The sequence below is a fragment of the Crocuta crocuta genome, unplaced genomic scaffold, assembly GCF_008692635.1.
Source record: "Crocuta crocuta isolate KB4526 unplaced genomic scaffold, BGI_CrCroc_1.0 scaffold762, whole genome shotgun sequence".
Taxonomy (NCBI): Eukaryota; Metazoa; Chordata; class Mammalia; order Carnivora; family Hyaenidae; genus Crocuta; species Crocuta crocuta.
The window spans coordinates 510,783-529,286 of NW_027529524.1; the positions used below are offsets into that span (position 1 = coordinate 510,783).

General features: G+C 48.1%; 2 protein-coding genes across 2 annotated transcripts; one reads left to right on the forward strand and one right to left on the reverse strand.

Annotated features, from left to right (window-relative positions):
- Positions 1–1,720: 1,720 nt before the first annotated feature.
- Positions 1,721–5,416, reverse strand: LOC144228986 (heat shock 70 kDa protein 1-like). The gene is made up of 2 exons (XM_077760920.1): positions 5,328–5,416; positions 1,721–3,964 (listed from the first exon to the last, which is right to left on the reverse strand). Exons 1-2 carry the CDS (start codon positions 5,405–5,407, stop codon positions 2,026–2,028), a joined length of 2,019 nt encoding a protein of 672 aa, XP_077617046.1. The 5' UTR covers positions 5,408–5,416; the 3' UTR covers positions 1,721–2,025.
- Positions 5,417–5,844: 428 nt separating this feature from the next.
- LOC144228987 (heat shock 70 kDa protein 1) lies at positions 5,845–8,253 on the forward strand. Its single transcript, XM_077760921.1, has one exon. It carries the CDS (start codon positions 6,058–6,060, stop codon positions 7,981–7,983), a length of 1,926 nt encoding a protein of 641 aa, XP_077617047.1. The 5' UTR covers positions 5,845–6,057; the 3' UTR covers positions 7,984–8,253.
- Positions 8,254–18,504: the final 10,251 nt, after the last annotated feature.

Genomic DNA, 18,504 nt, shown 5'->3' on the forward strand with positions numbered 1-18,504 from the left:
TGGGGCCGGACGGCAACCGAGACGCTAGCCCGCGCGTGGGGGTGGGCGGGGTCGCGCAGGCGCCACGAGAAGCGCCGAGGAAGCTCCGAGTAATACCTACGGAGCGCGGCGGGCTCGCACCTCCGGGAGAGCGGGCAAGGGAGAGCCGAGGGGGCGCTAGACCCGGGGGAAGGGGCGGGTCTTCCTGCCTTCCCACTTCCTCCTCCGAGTGGCGGGCTTCCAACCACGCAGGCGCGGGCCCCAGCTGGCTGGAGAGGGTCATNTTCTGTTGAAAACTGTGGAGGATTTGTGAAAACTGCTGATTTGTACCCTTTTCTGTATCTGTTACACTTCGATATAAAGTTTAGAAAATAACATGTTGCAGAATCCCCGAAATCAGGAGCCTGAGCACTCATCTTGATTCTGTCAAAGGTTCCCAATAATACGTTTCTCCCAAGGACCCAATCTCAGTCCATATTTCTCACACCCTTTAGCTTGTAAAGGACTGAGTAAAACCAAACAGAAGCTTGCTCAAGGGTAGAAATTCCCATTCTAATATTTCACGTCCAAATATTCCCACTCAAACAGAAAGGGGCACAAGTGCAGTGACACTTCTATACTCTCGTCGCCAAGGGTTTTATATATATGTGATATGACACAATAGGTGAAAATATTTTTCAATAAGACTACTAAATCCTCCATTTCTCATCTTGCACAGAAGTACCCATTTGTCAGCACTCTGTTGTAGAAATGTTTTCTGCATGTAAAGGATGTAATAATAGACTCTGAGTACACAGATGTTGAATCTCCTGACCCCACCTGTAAGTGTCATAAGGACGTCAAACAGAAGTGTGTCCCCCCAGCTGAACCCTAAGCACCTAAACCAGTCTATCACTGAGTATAAGCAGAATCTATAGTTAGTAACTGCTCTACCTAGAGCTAAAGGAGCCTGATGATCAAAAGTTAATTTCCTGCTTGACGGGCACCTGAGTGGCTCAGTTAGTTAAGCATCCAACTCTTGATTTTGGCTCAAGTCACGATCTCATGGTTCCTGGGTTCCCGCCCTGTGTCAGGCTCTGCGCTAATGGCAAAGCATGGAGCCTACTTGGGATTCTCTCTTCTCTCTCTCTCTGCCTCTCCCTGGGGTCACTCTTAGAATGAATAAATAAATAAACTTAAAAGAAAGTGATTTTCCTACTTGAAACAATTAGCTCATGAAAATTCAAATACTTTCTTCCCCTTACCAGTTTAGTCAATCACAATGAGTTCACAATCAGATCACATACACACTCTATTCATTAACTCTTGTTTTTCTATTTTCAAGGTACAGTCTAAAGATACCAGAAAAAGGGGCGCCTGGGTGGCTTAGTCGGTTAAGCGTCCGACTTTCGCTTGGGTCATGATCTCGCGGTTCGTGGGTTCGAGCCCCGCGTCGGGCTCTGTGCTGACTGCCAGCTCGGAGCCTGGAGCCTGTTTCAGTCTGTGACTCCCTCTCTCTCTGACCCTCCCCTGCTCACGCTGTCTCTCTCTCTCCTAGAAATAAATAAAACATTTAAAAAAAATAAATAAAATAAAGATACCAGAAAAGGGGTGCCTGGCTAACTCAGCCAGAAGAACATGTGACTCTTCATCTTGGGGTCATGAGTTCAAACTCCACTTTGGATATAATGATGACTTAAATACATTTTTTTTAAATAAAAATAAACTTCAAGAAGGTAAAAAATAAAGATTCCACTAAAAATTTGTTTTAGGCACAAATTTACTGAGTGACAAATAACCATCCACACAAGTAGAAGAAAGTTGGGAAGGTCGGAAATAAATAACAGACATTCAAATTCATCAAATGGTTCAAAGAGGGGCCTAGTTTTCCTAAGAGTCAGAACCAGGGATTGTGAAAAGATGGTATACAAGACTCTTTTGTCAGAATCTGAAAGGGATGGTAATAGGTTCAGGTCCATTCAATTCAAGAATCATAACAATGCTTGAAGATGAGGGGAACAAAATTCACCTTAAAGGCACCCTAGAACCCTCCAGCTCCAGATAAGATTAATCCACTTCTTCAATGGTGGGGCCTGTGGCAGCCCTTCCAGGAGTATACCCCGTCCCACAGGTAGGCCCAGTGCATCCTCCCTGGTAGAGTTTGGTGATGATTGGGTTACACATCTGCTCCAATTCCTTTCTCTTATGATCAAACTCCTCTTTCTCAGCCAGTTGATTGGCCTCCAGCCATGAAAGGACCTCATTGCATTTATCCAGTATTTTCTTTTTATCAGACTCACTAATTTTGCCCTTCAAGCCCTCATCACTCACAGCACTCTTCATGTTAAAAGCATAAGATTCTAAGGCATTTTTGGCAGCGATTTTCTCTCTCTGGACCTCATCCTCAGCTTTGTACTTCTCAGCATCCAGGACCATGCGCTCAATCTCCTCCTTGCTCAGCCGGCCCTTGTCATTGGTGATGGTGATCTTGTTGGCCTTGCCCGTGCTCTTGTCCATGGCTGTTACATTGAGAATACCGTTGGCATCGATGTCAAAGGTCACCTCGATCTGTGGCACTCCCCTTGGTGCAGGAGGGATTCCAGTCAAGTCAAAGCGCCCCAGCAGGTTGTTGTCTCGGGTCATGGCCCTCTCGCCCTCATACACCTGGATCAATACCCCAGGCTGGTTATCTGAGTAGGTGGTGAAGATCTGTGTCTGCTTGGTGGGGATGGTGGAGTTGCGCTTGATCAGGACAGTCATCACCCCCCCGGCTGTTTCCAACCCTAGGGACAAGGGAGCCACATCCAGCAAAAGCAGGTCCTGTACCTTTTCAGACTTGTCTCCCATCAAAATGGCTGCCTGTACAGCAGCCCCATACGCCACAGCCTCATCTGGGTTGATGCTCTTATTGAGATCACGACCATTAAAATAGTCCTGCAGCAGCCTCTGAACCTTAGGGATGCGAGTGGAGCCCCCTACTAAAACAATGTCATGGATCTTAGACTTATCCATCTTGGCATCCCGAAGAGCCTTCTCCACAGGTTCCAAGGTGCCTCTAAACAGGTCTGCACACAACTCTTCAAACCGGGCTCTGGTGATGGACGTGTAGAAGTCGATGCCTTCATAAAGTGAATCAATTTCCAAGTTGGCCTGGGTGCTGGACGACAGGGTCCTCTTGGCCCTCTCGCAGGCAGTACGCAGACGTCTCACGGCTCGCTTGTTCTGGCTGATGTCCTTCTTGTGCTTCCTCTTAAACTCCTCCACGAAGTGGCTCACAAGCCTGTTGTCAAAGTCCTCTCCACCCAGGTGGGTGTCCCCAGCAGTGGCCTTTACTTCAAAGATTCCATCATCTATGGTCAGGATGGACACATCAAATGTTCCTCCACCTAGGTCAAAAATCAAGACATGTCGCTCTCCCTGACCTGCTTTATCTAAGCCATAGGCAATGGCAGCAGCTGTGGGTTCATTGATAATTCTTAGCACATTGAGACCTGCAATCACACCTGCATCCTTGGTGGCCTGGCGCTGAGAATCATTGAAATAAGCTGGCACAGTTATCACAGCATTAGTGATAGGGTGGCCTAAAAAAGCCTCAGCAGTCTCCTTCATCTTTGTCAGTACCATAGAAGAAATTTCCTCAGGATAGAAAGCTTTATTCTCCCCTTTGTAGGACACCATTACCTTGGGCTTGCCTCCTTCATTGATTACTTGAAAAGGCCAAAGTTTCATATCTGATTGCACTACAGGATCATTAAATTTCCTGCCAATCAGACGTTTGGCATCAAAGACAGTGTTCTGGGGATTCATGGCTACCTGGTTCTTGGCAGCATCCCCAATGAGCCGTTCTGTGTCTGTGAAGGCCACATAGCTGGGGGTGGTGCGGTTGCCCTGGTCATTGGCAATGATCTCTACCTTGCCGTGCTGGAACACCCCCACACATGAGTAGGTGGTGCCCAGGTCGATTCCAATGGCCATTCCCTTAGTAGCAGCCATGTTCTTCCGAGGCCTAAGAAGAAACAATGAGATAAAGTTTTGGCAGAGTGCTTTTTTTTTTTTTTTTTATTTTTTTATTTTAGGAGAGGGGGAGAACACAAGCGAGCAGAGGAGGGGCAGAGAGACAGAGAGAAAATCTTAAGCAGGATCCATGCTCAGCATAGAGCCTAACATAGGACTGATCCCACAATCCTGAGATCATAACCTGAGCTGAAATCAAGAGTTGGATGCTCAACTAAGTGAGCCACTCAGGAACCCTTATTACTTTCAATTGTAGGGAAAATACACATAATGTGAAATTTACCATATTAACCGTTTTTTAAGTGTACTATTTAGCAGTAAGTTCATTCACATTGTTGGCCAAACAACCTCCAGAATTCTTTTTATTTTCAAAACTGAAATTCTACATTCACTAAACACACCTTCATTCCCCCCACCTCCAGCCCCTGACAACCACTATTCTATTTTCTGTCTCTATGAAGTTGACTACTCTAGGTCTTCACAATAATACAATTATACAGTAATTTTTCTGTAATTTGCTTATTTCACTTAGCAAGATATCCTCAAAAGTTCATGTATGGGTTACAGCACGTGTCAGAGTTTACTTAAGCCCGAATAATATTCATTATATAAATAATGGCATTATATAGGGGGCACATTTTGTTTATTCATTCCTTCCTTGGACACTTGGGCTGCTTCTACCTTATGGCTATGTGAATAGTGCTGCCATAACCTCCACGTACAAGGATCTTGCTAGTGTACAAGTATCCCAGTCTCTTCATTCACAGAGAGTACTTTTTGGACTAAAGTATTCTTAGCGAACTGGAAGGAAATGGGAGGACAGTTAGCATATTCTGCTTAATTTTCAGAGTGTAACTCAACTGTCCTGTTCCTTTACCTGTGACATTTTATTCTGAGATTGTACCTGTCTCCTGCTGAACTAAGATTATTTTATATTCTAGTGTCTTCACCAGACATTAATCTTCATCCTTGGGTTTAGCTGCCTTCCACAGCTCCTTTACCGTCCATTAAGTATTAGGTGGCTTAATATAGGGTCAGTCTGAAAACAACTACTAGGAACGTAATCAAACCCTCACAAACTTTCTCAGACGAGATAGAGCATGACAGGCAGTCTCCTTCTCCAATCTTCTCTGGAATAAAACTATATGAAGATACTAACAGATCAGCTCCTCCACTTCTTTCCAGCAACTCTGACAAATCCCACCCACGTTGGCTCCTTACCAAAAGATGTCCTTCCCTGATTAGTCAATGCACCCACAGAGTAACACTACAGAACCTTCCAGCACTTCCTCAAACATGGATCTACTAATCTTGCCTATTGCCATTTCATTTCAATCAGAGCCCTCCTGGCTCACCTATTGTCCCGCCGCCTTCGATCCAGTTTGATAATGTTCTGATTGCGGAGCCCCTGAGAGTGGGGGGGCTCCTTCAACATCCAAACTGCTCAGCCGGTGTTCCCCCACCCCCCACCCGCCCCGCCCTGCAACTGAGCGGACTCTGGTCCTACCATCCTGATTCCTAAATAGCCCATGAGGTCAGAGGCAGCACCTCCATTGTAACGCGCGTCTGGGGAGCCAGCGTCAACACTCTCGCCCCCGCCCCGCCTCGGGTCCTGCCAGCATCTCCCTCCTCCTCCCGCTGACTCCCTTCCCCCGCCACCCAGAAGTTTTGCTGCCCAGCAAGACCCAGAAGAGTCTGGAGAGTTCTGGGAGGGGCAGCTCCCAGGACGCTGATTGGTCCCTGAAAGCCTAGAGGCAGGACGCGATGCGAAACTGCTGGAATATTCCCGGCCTGGCAGCCCCGCAGAGCTCTGTGATTGGCTGAAGTCGGAAAAGGCGGGGCTCGATGAAGCGCTATAAACACAGCTCCCCGGTTCCGAAAAACAGCAAGCCTGAAAAGAGACTTACAGGTTTCTAGCGGTGTCTGCTAGCGCAACCTCCGCAGGCCGGCTGCGTAGAACTCTCGCACGTTCAAGTTTGCAGCTTCGGAACAGACCAAGCTCCTCGTCGCGTATCCCGACCGACCGACGTTCACAAAGGCTGAACCTCAGCGCGGGCCAAGGGAGCAGGACACCGACATACCGACATGGCCAAAACCGCAGCCATCGGCATCGACCTGGGCACCACCTACTCATGCGTGGGGGTGTTCCAGCACGGCAAGGTAGAGATCATCGCCAACGACCAGGGCAACCGCACCACCCCCAGCTACGTGGCCTTCACGGACACCGAGCGGCTCATCGGCGATGCGGCCAAGAACCAGGTGGCGCTGAACCCGCAGAACACCGTGTTCGACGCGAAGCGGCTGATCGGCCGCAAGTTCGGCGACCCGGTGGTGCAGTCGGATATGAAGCACTGGCCCTTCCGGGTGATCAACGACGGAGATAAGCCCAAGGTGCAGGTGAGCTACAAGGGGGAGACCAAGGCGTTCTACCCCGAGGAGATCTCGTCCATGGTGCTGACCAAGATGAAGGAGATCGCCGAGGCGTACCTGGGCTACCCGGTGACCAACGCGGTGATCACCGTGCCGGCCTACTTCAACGACTCGCAGCGGCAGGCCACCAAGGACGCGGGGGTGATCGCGGGGCTGAACGTGCTGAGGATCATCAACGAGCCCACGGCCGCCGCCATCGCCTACGGCCTGGACAGGACCGGCAAGGGGGAGCGCAACGTGCTCATCTTTGACCTGGGCGGGGGCACCTTCGACGTGTCCATCCTGACGATCGACGACGGCATCTTCGAGGTGAAGGCCACGGCCGGGGACACCCACCTGGGTGGGGAGGACTTTGACAACAGGCTGGTGAACCACTTCGTGGAGGAGTTCAAGAGGAAGCACAAGAAGGACATCAGCCAGAACAAGCGAGCCGTGAGGCGGCTGCGCACCGCCTGCGAGCGGGCCAAGAGGACCCTGTCGTCCAGCACCCAGGCCAGCCTGGAGATCGACTCCCTGTTCGAGGGCATCGACTTCTACACGTCCATCACCAGGGCGCGGTTCGAGGAGCTGTGCTCGGACCTGTTCCGGAGCACCCTGGAGCCCGTGGAGAAGGCCCTGCGCGACGCCAAGCTGGACAAGGCCCAGATCCACGACCTGGTCCTGGTGGGGGGCTCCACCCGCATCCCCAAGGTGCAGAAGCTGCTGCAAGACTTCTTCAACGGGCGCGATCTCAACAAGAGCATCAACCCCGACGAGGCAGTGGCCTACGGGGCGGCGGTGCAGGCGGCCATCCTGATGGGGGACAAGTCTGAGAACGTGCAGGACCTGCTGCTGCTGGACGTGGCTCCCCTGTCGCTGGGCTTGGAGACGGCCGGCGGCGTGATGACCGCCCTGATCAAGCGCAACTCCACCATCCCCACCAAGCAGACGCAGATCTTCACCACCTACTCGGACAACCAGCCCGGAGTGCTGATCCAGGTGTACGAGGGCGAGAGGGCCATGACACGGGACAATAACCTGCTGGGGCGCTTCGAGCTGAGCGGCATCCCGCCGGCCCCTCGGGGAGTGCCCCAGATCGAGGTGACCTTCGACATCGACGCCAATGGCATCCTGAACGTCACGGCCACGGACAAGAGCACGGGCAAGGCCAACAAGATCACCATCACGAACGACAAGGGCCGGCTGAGCAAGGAGGAGATCGAGCGCATGGTGCAGGAGGCGGAGAAGTACAAGGCCGAGGACGAGGTGCAGCGCGAGAGGGTGTCTGCCAAGAACGCCCTGGAGTCGTACGCTTTCAACATGAAGAGTGCCGTGGAGGATGAGGGTCTCAAGGGGAAGATCAGCGAGGCCGACAAGAAGAAGGTGCTGGACAAGTGCCAGGAGGTCATTTCCTGGCTGGATGCCAACACCTTGGCCGAGAAGGACGAGTTTGAGCACAAGAGGAAGGAGCTGGAGCAGGTGTGTAACCCCATCATCAGCGGACTGTACCAGGGGGCGGGTGGCCCCGGGGCTGGTGGCTTTGGGGCTCAGGCCCCCAGAGGGGGCTCTGGATCAGGTCCCACCATTGAGGAGGTGGATTAGGAGTTCTTCCCCGGATTGTTCATGTTCCTCAAGGAGACGGTTGGGATTCATGCCTTTTGCATTGCCTTATATACCTGCATTTCATCACCTCTCAAGTGTCCCTTTTGATGAAATGATGAAGTTCCTTTTTTTGTAGAGTCTAAACCTAGCAAGAATTTATATTGCCATATTGTGTGCATTTTCTTTTTTGTAATATTCACCCCAAACTGAGGCCTTTTTGTTTTGTTGTCTTAACTGTTTTCTGTAGAGTAAATAAACTCAATAATTTAATTTCTTGATCGTTTCCGTGTTTTATTTTGAGGTTAGAAGAGTTTGCATAAGTTGTCTTTTTGGTCTAAAGTTGAATGGTAATTTGTAGCTTATAAAGGTCAGGGGTCTGGAGAAGTCTGTATATTGCATTGTGATCTGTTTCTTTCAAGCAAATGATACCCTTGGGAGAACTAAAAAAATCCTTAGTATGAGTGAGTTGGGTCTGTGGGTACAGTAAAAATTAAGGACTGCTGACATAGTGGTGTCAAGTTGGTGAGGGCATTGATCTTGTGTAAGGGTGGCCTAAAAAAGGAGAAATGGGGATGTTCCTGGGGAAGCTGACAAAAAGGAGAGGCAGTTAGGGGGTAAAACCATGCCTGCATGTTCCTGTAAGTACACCTGATAGGTCAGAGCAATGATACATAATCTGGTTTCAGCATGAAAGAACAGGTGAGTCCTAAGTTGGTAGTGAGGAAATGTGAGTTCAAGCACTAGCTTGCCCAGTTATGCATATGCCACTCTGATCTCTAGTTCTCATGTGTTAAAATGAAAGGGTTTTGCCTGTAGCCTCAGCCTTTACTTCTCTTTTCTGAGAGGTTACTTCGATAGAAATGTCACGTTTCTTGCTTTGCTTATTTACATTTTAAGAACCCAGTATCTTCAAGGAGGTGGCCTTGAGTTTTGGTGCCTCTAATAGAAGGACCCAATAGTTCAGTGCCTTTATGTACCAGGCACTGTTTTGGGGGCTTTTTATGTGTTTATTAATCCTCATTCCACCACGCCAAGTTTAGGTAGTGTTTGACTTGCATAGGTGAACCTACTGGGAGATTTAAGTTACTCACTTAACTGAAATCACTGGTTAAAAAATTTCTGTTTCAGCAAAGGTGTTAAACCTGGATTCCAGCCCCGGTTTCATCAGTTGTTGCCAGGCTGTCCCAAGTCCACAGGGCTTTTGTTTTTTACATGCCTGGTTCTGGGTTGTTTCTAACCTAGGTTTCACAATCAGTACCCATTTGCTTTTATTTTGTGCAATTCTAAATGATTCTACCATGTAAAGCCTCCTTCCCACATACTACCTTCCCTTTGAGAAGCTTCAGATCCTAACTGGTAGCATTCTAGAAATAATTTCCTCCACAATCTCGTTGTTAGAAAAGGCCTGCCCACAATCCTCCAGGCTTGGTGCATGTGCCCTTTAAAAATCAGTTGCACCTGGGGGTTACAAAGTTGTTTTGGAACAAGATAGAGGGGGTGGTTGTAGATGATTGCAGGCATCCCTGAATTGTGGACTTTTTTTTTTTTTTAATGTTTATTCTTGAGAGTGTGTGAGCTAGGGAGGGGCAGCAGGAGACAGAGACAATAGGAAGCAGGTTCTGAGCTGTCAGCTGAAAGCCTGACACAGGGCTTGAACTCATGAACAGTGAGATCATGACCTAAGCTGAAGTTGGACATTCTACCGACTGAGCCACCCAGGTGCCCCTAAGTTGTGTACTTTAAAATGGTTTTTATGTTTTGTGAATTTCACTTCAACAAAAATAGTCTCACTCAGCATTCCATAAAAGCATTTTCTTGTTTTTTAAAGTTTTATTTATTTTGAATGAGAGAGAAAGAGAGTGCATGAGTAAGAGAGAGGGACAGAAAGAATCCCAAGCAGGCTCCTTGCTATTAGCTTGGATCCGATGTGGAGCTCAAACTCATGAACCTTGAGATCATGACCTGAGCTGAAATCCAGTCGGATGCTTAACAGACTGAGCCACCCAGCTGCTCCCATTAAAACATTTTCTGAGTTTATGTTTTCTTCAAGCCCACCAAACCTTTTAGTAAATAGTAGCCTTTGAATAAAATCAGTGTTATGGGAATGGCCCATACATGGTAGACCTTGTCCTGGAAGTATGGAAATGGAAATCTACAAGATGCTTAGGCTTCTAGACCATATTACAAAGGCAGTTTTAACCTTCAGTAGAGTTGGGCTGTAGGGCTGTGGACTCTAGCCACAGTGGAAGTCAATTTTGATGAGGATATGCATTGCTACAGGATTTCATCTGCAGTAGCATTTGTGACTATCATTTGCAGATAATAGAGTGACTCTTCAGCAACCATTACCACTACTTAGCAGAGAGGTGGCAGGGGATAGGGAGGGTGAGTAGAAAAGGGTGGAGATTGGGAAAGACCTACCAAACGACTTTGGTAAAAGTTTAAGGAAATCTCCAGAAATAACCCTGGAGAAAATAAGTTCCTATGGCTAGTCAAGTTACTGAGTATGTGCTTTATTAAAAAATCAATATGAGATGTTGGGACGCCTGGGTGGCTTAGTCGGTTAAGCGTCTGAGTTTCTCTTAGGTCATGTTCTCGCAGTTTGTGGGTTCAAGCCCCGCGTCGGGCTCTGTGCTGGCTGCCAGCTCAGAGCCTGGAGCCTGTTTCAGAGTCTGTGACTCCCTCTCTCTCTGACCCTCCCCTGTTCAGGCTGTCTCTCTCTCCTAGAAATAAATAAAACATTAATAAAAATTTTTTTAATCAATATAAGATGCTATTGCCTGCATACCCTTGCACAGAGGACTGAAATAATCACTTTATAAGGTCAAGGAGTTAAGGCTGATGAAATTGTAGATTTAAAGAAAGTAAAGAGAATATTGGAGCACCTGGGTGGCTCAGTGGGTTGAGCCTCCAGCTCTTGATTTCGACTCAGGTCCTGCTCTCAAGTTTGTTGGGTTCGAGCCCGGAGGCAGGTTCTGTGCTGACAGGCTCACAGTGGGGAGCCTGATTGGGATTCTCTCTCTCTCAAAATTAAAAAATAAGAGAATGCAGTGCCATCACAGGAGAAATTTGTGTTATGGGTAACAGAAGAAACTTTGGGGCAAGGGAGGTATGTGGAGGAAAAAGAACTGTGAGAAAAGAATTTTTTAAATCTAGTATTTTTGGGGGCATCTGGATGGTTCAGTGGGTTGAGTGTCTGACTTCAGCTCAGGTCATGATCTCAAGGTCGGTGAGTTGGAGCCCCCCATCCAGCGGTGCTGAAAGCTTAGCCTGGAGCCTGCTTCAGATTCTGTGTGTCCTCCTCTCTCTGCCCCTCAGACAGACACACACACTCCCCCCCAAAAGTAAAGCATTAAAAAAAATAAAATCTATTACTTTCCGTAATAGGCTCTGAACCCGACACTGCTTTATTAGCAGCATACATACTGTTATTTCTCATATTTAACAGGATTCTGTCATCAAAAATGAAAAGATACCAAAACAACAATAACAAAAACTTTTATACATGTGAGAGACGTGGGCAAGAACATGGGCTTTTGGTAGAAATGGGGTTATTTCAGGTGAGGGGGGGTGATTCTTACGGTAGAGATAAGAAACGGTAACTGACATCAAGCTTCAGTCTAACTGAAAATCCTAAATACGTCCCCTTGGGTCACCTCTTGGGAATCTGCTGCCCTGGGGCAGAGCAATGCCACCAGTCCCGCCCCCTTTCCTGGCACCGCTCACAGAAAGCCTAAGGGGTCGGGCCGCGTAGGGAATTTCGGACACCGGAGTGAACCCACCCTGCCCCGCCGGTCCCTGTCGGGCCCAGTCAAGGATCGGAAGATAGGCACAACCGGGGAGCACTGAGGCAGGGGAAAGACTGTGTCCAGAAGACAAGAATCACTTCCGAGGGCCTTTGACCTTTTTACGCCTCCAAACGTCCCCACTAGAACGGGGAGCTAAAGGCGGGCAGGGAAGGTGAGGGGGCGGCGGGGCGAGGCCGCCAGGTTCGTCTCCGCCGCGCGTCCCCGCCAGGCCTCGGGTGCGCTCGCCTCGGGCTGTGGGGACCTTCTCTTCTGGCGTCTGACCACCCGATTCGTCCGACTTAGTTGTAGGAGTTACGAGACTTTCCAGTGTTTTCGTCGCATAAGATAGCTAGTGTCACAGAAACTGTGAAGACCTCGCCTTTTTTCTCTTTTAACCCTGTTTTGAAAAAAAAAAACACACAATCACAAAACCTCGGTACCGGTCAGGCAATTCTGCGGCCAGCCCCGCCAGTTAGGCCCCAGCGGCGGCCTCCGCGCTCTGCGGCCCCGCCCCCGCAGGCTGGCGCTCTACGTCCCTTTTCACCTCTGTCCCTAACTTTCTGGAGTTTTCTGGGTTCGAGGGCGGGGACTGACTCATAGGAACACTCTTCAACAAACTGCGCCATCCAAGTCTCCCCACCCTCACCGCCGCACCCCCCAAATCCCGCTCTAGAAAATCAAGCTTAGTCATGGCTATTTAATTTCCAGAAGATTCTGTGAACTCAGTCCCAGCCTAGCCATAGTAACAGGGCTCCCCCTGCTTTCCCCTTTGCGACGGAACAGTCTGCTCTGAAAGGAAGGGGAGGCAGGGCTGGGAGAGCTGGAGAACGGGTGGGAACGATAGAAGCGGCGGCGGGGTTGGGATGATCAGGAGTCAGAAGTGGCATTCCAAAGGGGGAGTCCCTGGCTGGTCACATAGCCCCGTGGTGTCCCTAATGTGAACAGAGTCCTGACATTCACTTCACTTCCTTTTGCGGACATTTGTTTCCCTCTTTAGAGAGTGAAAGATATAGGATGCCTCTGCCAACACGGAGAGAAATTCAAAATAGGGAATATGAGGACCTGTGGGTTCAGTCCCCTGTTCTATAATTAGCTGAGTGACCAGACCAAGCCACTGAACCACTGATCCTTTGTGTTCGTCTTTGAAAATGAAAAGGTTTGCCTGAATGATCTCTGCCTGGAAATCTTTAAGATAGTTTCCCCAGTAAACTGAAAGTAATGCCATTGTCCTGGTAGTACTCCTCAACCTTGTAAGCAACTCGATAGGAAAGACTTGAGAGGTCAGACCTGAGTATGGGACCCACCAAAGAAGCAAGAAGGGAGCAAACTTCGGAGCACTACTGTGTCACAGTCACAGAACTAAGGCCTTAGAAGCATTATCGTATTAATCACTGATGCCTACCATCCTATAAAATGGATATTGTTAATTCTATTTTAGAGATATAGAGACGTGTGTAATTTAGTTAACCTACAAGCATTTCCTTGTGAAGGAGGAGGATGAAGGCGAAGAAAAACAGCAGCTTCAACAAGTTAGTAGAGTCAAATCCAAATTCTGGTCTTCCCCAGTTTTTTCCAAACTGCTGGAAATCTGCAGCTTTCCCAGGTCACTGAAGCTTTTGCCACTGACTTGTTAAAAATGCCAGGCTCTAGGTTTCCTGTCAGTTACCTCTTTTGCTTTTTTCTGGCTAACCTTAGAATTATACCATGTTTCTGGCTAACCTTAGAATTATATCATGTTTGGGGCGCCTGGGTGGCTTAGTCGGTTAAGCGTCCGACTTTCGCTTAGGTCATGATCTCGCGGTTCGTGGGTTCGAGCCCCGTGTCAGGCTCTGTGCTGATTGCCAGCTCAGAGCCTGGAGCCTGTTTCAGTCTGTGACTCCCTCTCTCTCTGACCCTCCCCTGCTCACGCTGTCTCTCCTAGAAATAAAAAAAATTTTTTAAAAAGGAATTATACCATGTTTGTTTTCAAACAAAAGAACTGAGGAGAAAACAGTACAGTTTGAGAAACTGCGGGCGGGGGGCGGGGAGAGAAGAGAAGAAAAAAGAACCACAGCAGCTTCAGGAAGATAAAGGCTCCCCTCCTCCATACTTCCTGCCTGCTGCCAGCAGGGTTNAATTAAGTAGATGACAGCCCAGCCCCACCAGCTTGGGGAGATTCTATCCTTTCAAATGCCAAACTCGATAAAACCTAATCGCAAAATTAGTCAAAGTAAAATTCTAGAAAATTTCTTGGGGTTCTTACAGTCACCTTAGACACCACTTAAACCTGCGACTTGGTTTTTGCCTTGGAACGCATCCAGTGTAAAAGACAAAATCCAGGAGACACTCCTTGTCGTGAAATGAAAAAGGAATATAGATGTTTGGGTTTCCAGACCAGTCCACAGAGAGAGATTTAACTCAAAAGGTAGGTCAACTATAGGGTGTAGGTTTCTGATTCATAGAAAACAGCATTTGTAATGGATCTTTTTCTGCTGTGCGAACAGCAGCAAGATTTGAAGCCCTATTACCATGTCTACCTGCCAGGGAGCGGGTACGGTGATGCCCTTTGCTTCCAGCTAATAAAGTAGTAGTATAAATTGCAGATCTGGAAAGAAGGAAGGAATAAATCCAGAACTGCCTCTAGTAGCAGGTAATGGCAAGGAAGCTCCGGGAGGGAGGAGGGGAGATAAAGGGCCCTGGGAAGTGTTGACACATTGGGCAGCTAAAATGGAAGCTTGGGAGTTGCCAGAGATTGCATAAAGAAATGGAAAATTCCTTAAGTTTGACCAGTTAGACTAGATTAGGAGGTGACTCATTAGGGAGCTACATTTGAATGTAAAAAAAGTTATCACTTGCCTGCATAAACACACACGGGAGGTTGTCAAAGCAATTCCAATTGAGTAAAATGTTCAAAAGCAAGATTCCTTCCCTTCATCAAAAACTGCCTTCCCATATATATATAAAAACAAACAAAAACACCGCTTTCTCTCATTGTGTTGGTTTTTTTTGTGCTCAACTATGTGGGTACAGCAATGTGTTTATTTTTGGTGGGTTGTGAACCTGGTACTATTAATGTCCCTTACGTTTTCACTTCACTTGTCCAACAAGTGGTCTTGCATATCCACAAAGAATTTATTTTTAACATTTATTCATTTTCAAGAATGAGAGAGAACATAAATGGGGGAGAGGGAGAGAGAGAGAGGGAGACACAAATCTGAAGTAGGCTCCCCGACTCTGTGCTAACAGCTCAGAGCCTGACTCTGGGCTGGAACTCACGACCACAAGATCATGACCTGAGCTGAAGTCAGACGTTTAACTGACTGAGCCACCAGGTGCCCCAAGAAATTTTTTTTAAGGCCAAAATGATCAAATGTGTTTGTATTTAAAGCAGGAGAGAGGAAAGCAGGCAGAAAATTGGAATCTAGGATTAAAAAACTAAGCGGTTGAATTAAATGCATGAGAAATAATTTTAAACATAGGAGTAGAACCTGAATCCGGCCAACCCCTCCCACCTTCCAGCATCATCCCAACCAGTATGCTTAACAGGGACTACCTGCAACCAGCTGTGGCTTATGCTATTAAAGACTAAACACCCTCACCCCTCCCTCGCCAGCTCACCTCCCTCTGCATTTCATTTAAAGAGGATGGACGGCCCGCGGGCAACAGAGATAGGGCAGAAGACCAAATTCTGAGCTTTGAATATGAACCGGGAATTAACAGGCAAACCTTCTGGGAAAAGGGGTGGCCCAGACCTCCCCCCCCCCAGCTTTATAAAATAGGGAAATGGAGAAGCCCCAAAGGCCTTCAAGACAGCTGAATTCCTACAGAAAAATTTTTTCTTCCTCTGGCCGAGCCCCGCCCAAAGCAAACAAGAGCAGCAGATCCAGCCCTAGTCTAACCCTTCTCCCTCCCTTCCCCGCCCTTCTCCCTCCCTCTCCCTCTGCCCTTGCCCTAGCCCAGAACGTTCCTTCTGGGGCATAGGGGACATTCTCCAGTTTAAGAGCCGCCTGTTTACTTAATTGTTTTTCTTTTAAAAATTCAAATCCTCCCCCCCACCCCAGGTATTCCAACCGAGTAGGTTAGAGATGATTTCAAAACTATATTGCATGATCTCTTTCCTTCTCTTTTTCACGTTAAACCGAAAGTGGGAAAACCGCCATGGCTTGCAAAGGCAGTCCTCAGGCAGCTCGGGCCTTTGGACCAAAGCACCAGCCAGCCTAAACGCGGCCCCGACCGTCAGCGTCACAGTCCAATCAGAGTCTCTTTGACCCGCCGACACCCCACCCATTTCGAGAACCTAGGGAACTTTTTGTATTTGGGGTATCTCCGGGGTGTCGTGTATGCCTTCATCCTATTTTAAACCACCAAACTAGTTTGAATCCCACAAGGCTCTACCAGGCTGCGATTATAAGCGCTAGTCTTTACGTTCAATTTCAGTCCGTGGACAACGTCGCCAGGAGGCAGCGAGACTGGGTGGGCGGGGCCAACAACAACCCTTTCCCAGCTCCTCTCCTCCCTCCCGTTAGGACTCCGGTTCCTTCCCAAGAATCCGAGAAGAGTCTGGAGAGTTCTGGGAGGGGCGGCACCCAGGACGCTGATTGGTCCCTGAAAGCCTGGAGGCAGGACGCGATGCGAAACTGCTGGAATATTCCCGGCCGGGCAGCCCCGCAGAGCTCTGTGATTGGCTGAAGTCGGAAAAGGTGGGGCTCCATGAGGCGTTATAAGCACAGAACCGCCCAGTCCCGAAAAACAGCAAGCCTGGAAAGAGCTGATAAGGTTTCGGTCAGTGTCAGCTAGCGCAACCTCCGCAGGCCGGTTGCGTAGAACTCTCGCACGTTCAAGTTTGCAGCTTCGGAACAGACCAAGCTCCTCGTCGCGTATCCCGACCGACCGACGTTCACAAAGGCTGAACCTCAGCGCGGGCCAAGGGAGCAGGACACNTGGAGCAGGTGTGTAACCCCATCATCAGCGGACTGTACCAGGGGGCGGGTGGCCCCGGGGCTGGTGGCTTTGGGGCTCAGGCCCCCAGAGGGGGCTCTGGATCAGGCCCCACCATTGAGGAGGTGGATTAGGGTCCTTACCTTCCAGACTTTGTATTTCTTTTGAAGTCAGAGGTGACCTGAGACCTTGCTATGGCACTGTATTTTTTTTCTACTTCCAGTTTTCAGCTATTTGAATTTATTTAGAAATAAGTTTGTAACCTGATAATGTTTTTATTTCTTTGTGATGTGCCAGTGTGTTTAGTAGAGTTTTTGCATTTAAAGTAAGTTGGTACTTTCTTTTTTTTCTACTCTGTATGATGAGTAAACAAAGCCACCCTCTGTCCAACTTTGCTTTGTAAACACCAGAAGTCATGGAATGGCTTTTTTTTTTTTTAATTTGTATACTTCACCATGAAAAATAAAGTATTAAAAGTACGAGTCTATTTTTATTTGAGGGATTAACGGACTTTTCTTTGAATGTCTGAATTTCATAGGCTGTTAAAAACACAGTAATTCTGGAGAGAAGTACACTATGAGGAGCCATGACTTTGGCTATTTATTTTGATACTTAATTGTAGGTTTTAAATTATATCTTGTGCTAGAAAACAATTTCAGCTGCACATTTCTGTGGGTGCAGCTTTTTTAGGGGAAAAGGGGGATGGGAGTGGCAAAAATGAGTTTGGGGGGAAGTTGTGAGTTTAAAGGCAGTTTGAGAGGGGTTCACGGTTCCTTACTCTCTCTCTGTGTGCAGAGCCCTTTGTCACTTCTGAGCTGTGAGTCTCCTGTGAGTCTTCTCTTTTATTTAGGTTATAAATTATTTTAGAGGTGTGGAAAACAGCAAAAATGAGATGCAGAGTCACACTCCAGTGCTGTAAATGCCACCTGGGTGACCAAGTGCAAATTATTTAGCCTCTGGTTTGGGTTGTCTCATTTTAAAATAAAGCATTTTGTCAGAATGACCCCCCCCTTTTTTTATAATTAAAATTTTTTCTTAAATTTTTTTTTTTTGAGAGGGATGGAGTGCAATCAGGGGAGGGGCAGAGAGAGAGGGTGACTCAGAATCTGAAGAAGGGTCCATGCTCTGAGCCATCAGTGCAGAGCCTGATGAGGGGCTTGAACCCACAGACCTCAGGTCTTGAGAACATGACCTGAGCTGAAATTGGTCACTTAACCACCTGAGTCATCAGGCACCCCAGAATGACCTCACTTTTAAAGTTCTAAATCATTTTGAGCAGAAATGTGGCATAGACCACCCCCATCTTCAGCCAAGGTTATCCTCGTTGCAGTTATTAAGACTATGGTGGAGAGAGATTCTGAGGGTCTGGGAGGCATGACAATTGATGAAGGAGCTTGGGGCAAGCTGCGGGCAAAATACAGGCTGGCACACACACCCCACCCCCATATGTGCGATATTCCTCAAAGACTCCTGGCTATCCAAGACCAAAGGAAAGTGCTTGCCATGGTAATGTGGGAAACCTGGGCACACCGAAAACTAAATTCCCTTACTGCCTACAGCCCGTTGACAAGTCCTTGAAGCTTGCAGCGTGATCTCCCTCTAGGAGCTCCATTGCCAGAATGATGACACTTTGCTAGGGACAAAAGAGAACCTTAGCTTAACATTATGCCAGCCTCAAGGATCCTGTAAGTCTACTTCCTTTATCTCAACTGCGCCAAGATACATGCTGGCAATCATGCACCAAGCTTTGGCCCCCCATATACATCTGAAGGGTCTCTTGACTGGGGTTTTATTAAATGGTAGTAAATGGTGTTAC

Coding starts and splice junctions, on each gene's coding strand:
- LOC144228986 (XM_077760920.1), bottom strand. CDS start 5,407: ATGTTGAAGGAGCCCCCCCACTCTCAGGGGCTCCGCAATCAGAACATT. Junction 3,965..5,327: donor CGAAGGCGGCGGGACAATAG/GTGAGCCAGGAG, acceptor GTTTCTTCTTAG/GCCTCGGAAGAACATGGCTG.
- LOC144228987 (XM_077760921.1), top strand. CDS start 6,058: ATGGCCAAAACCGCAGCCATCGGCATCGACCTGGGCACCACCTACTCA.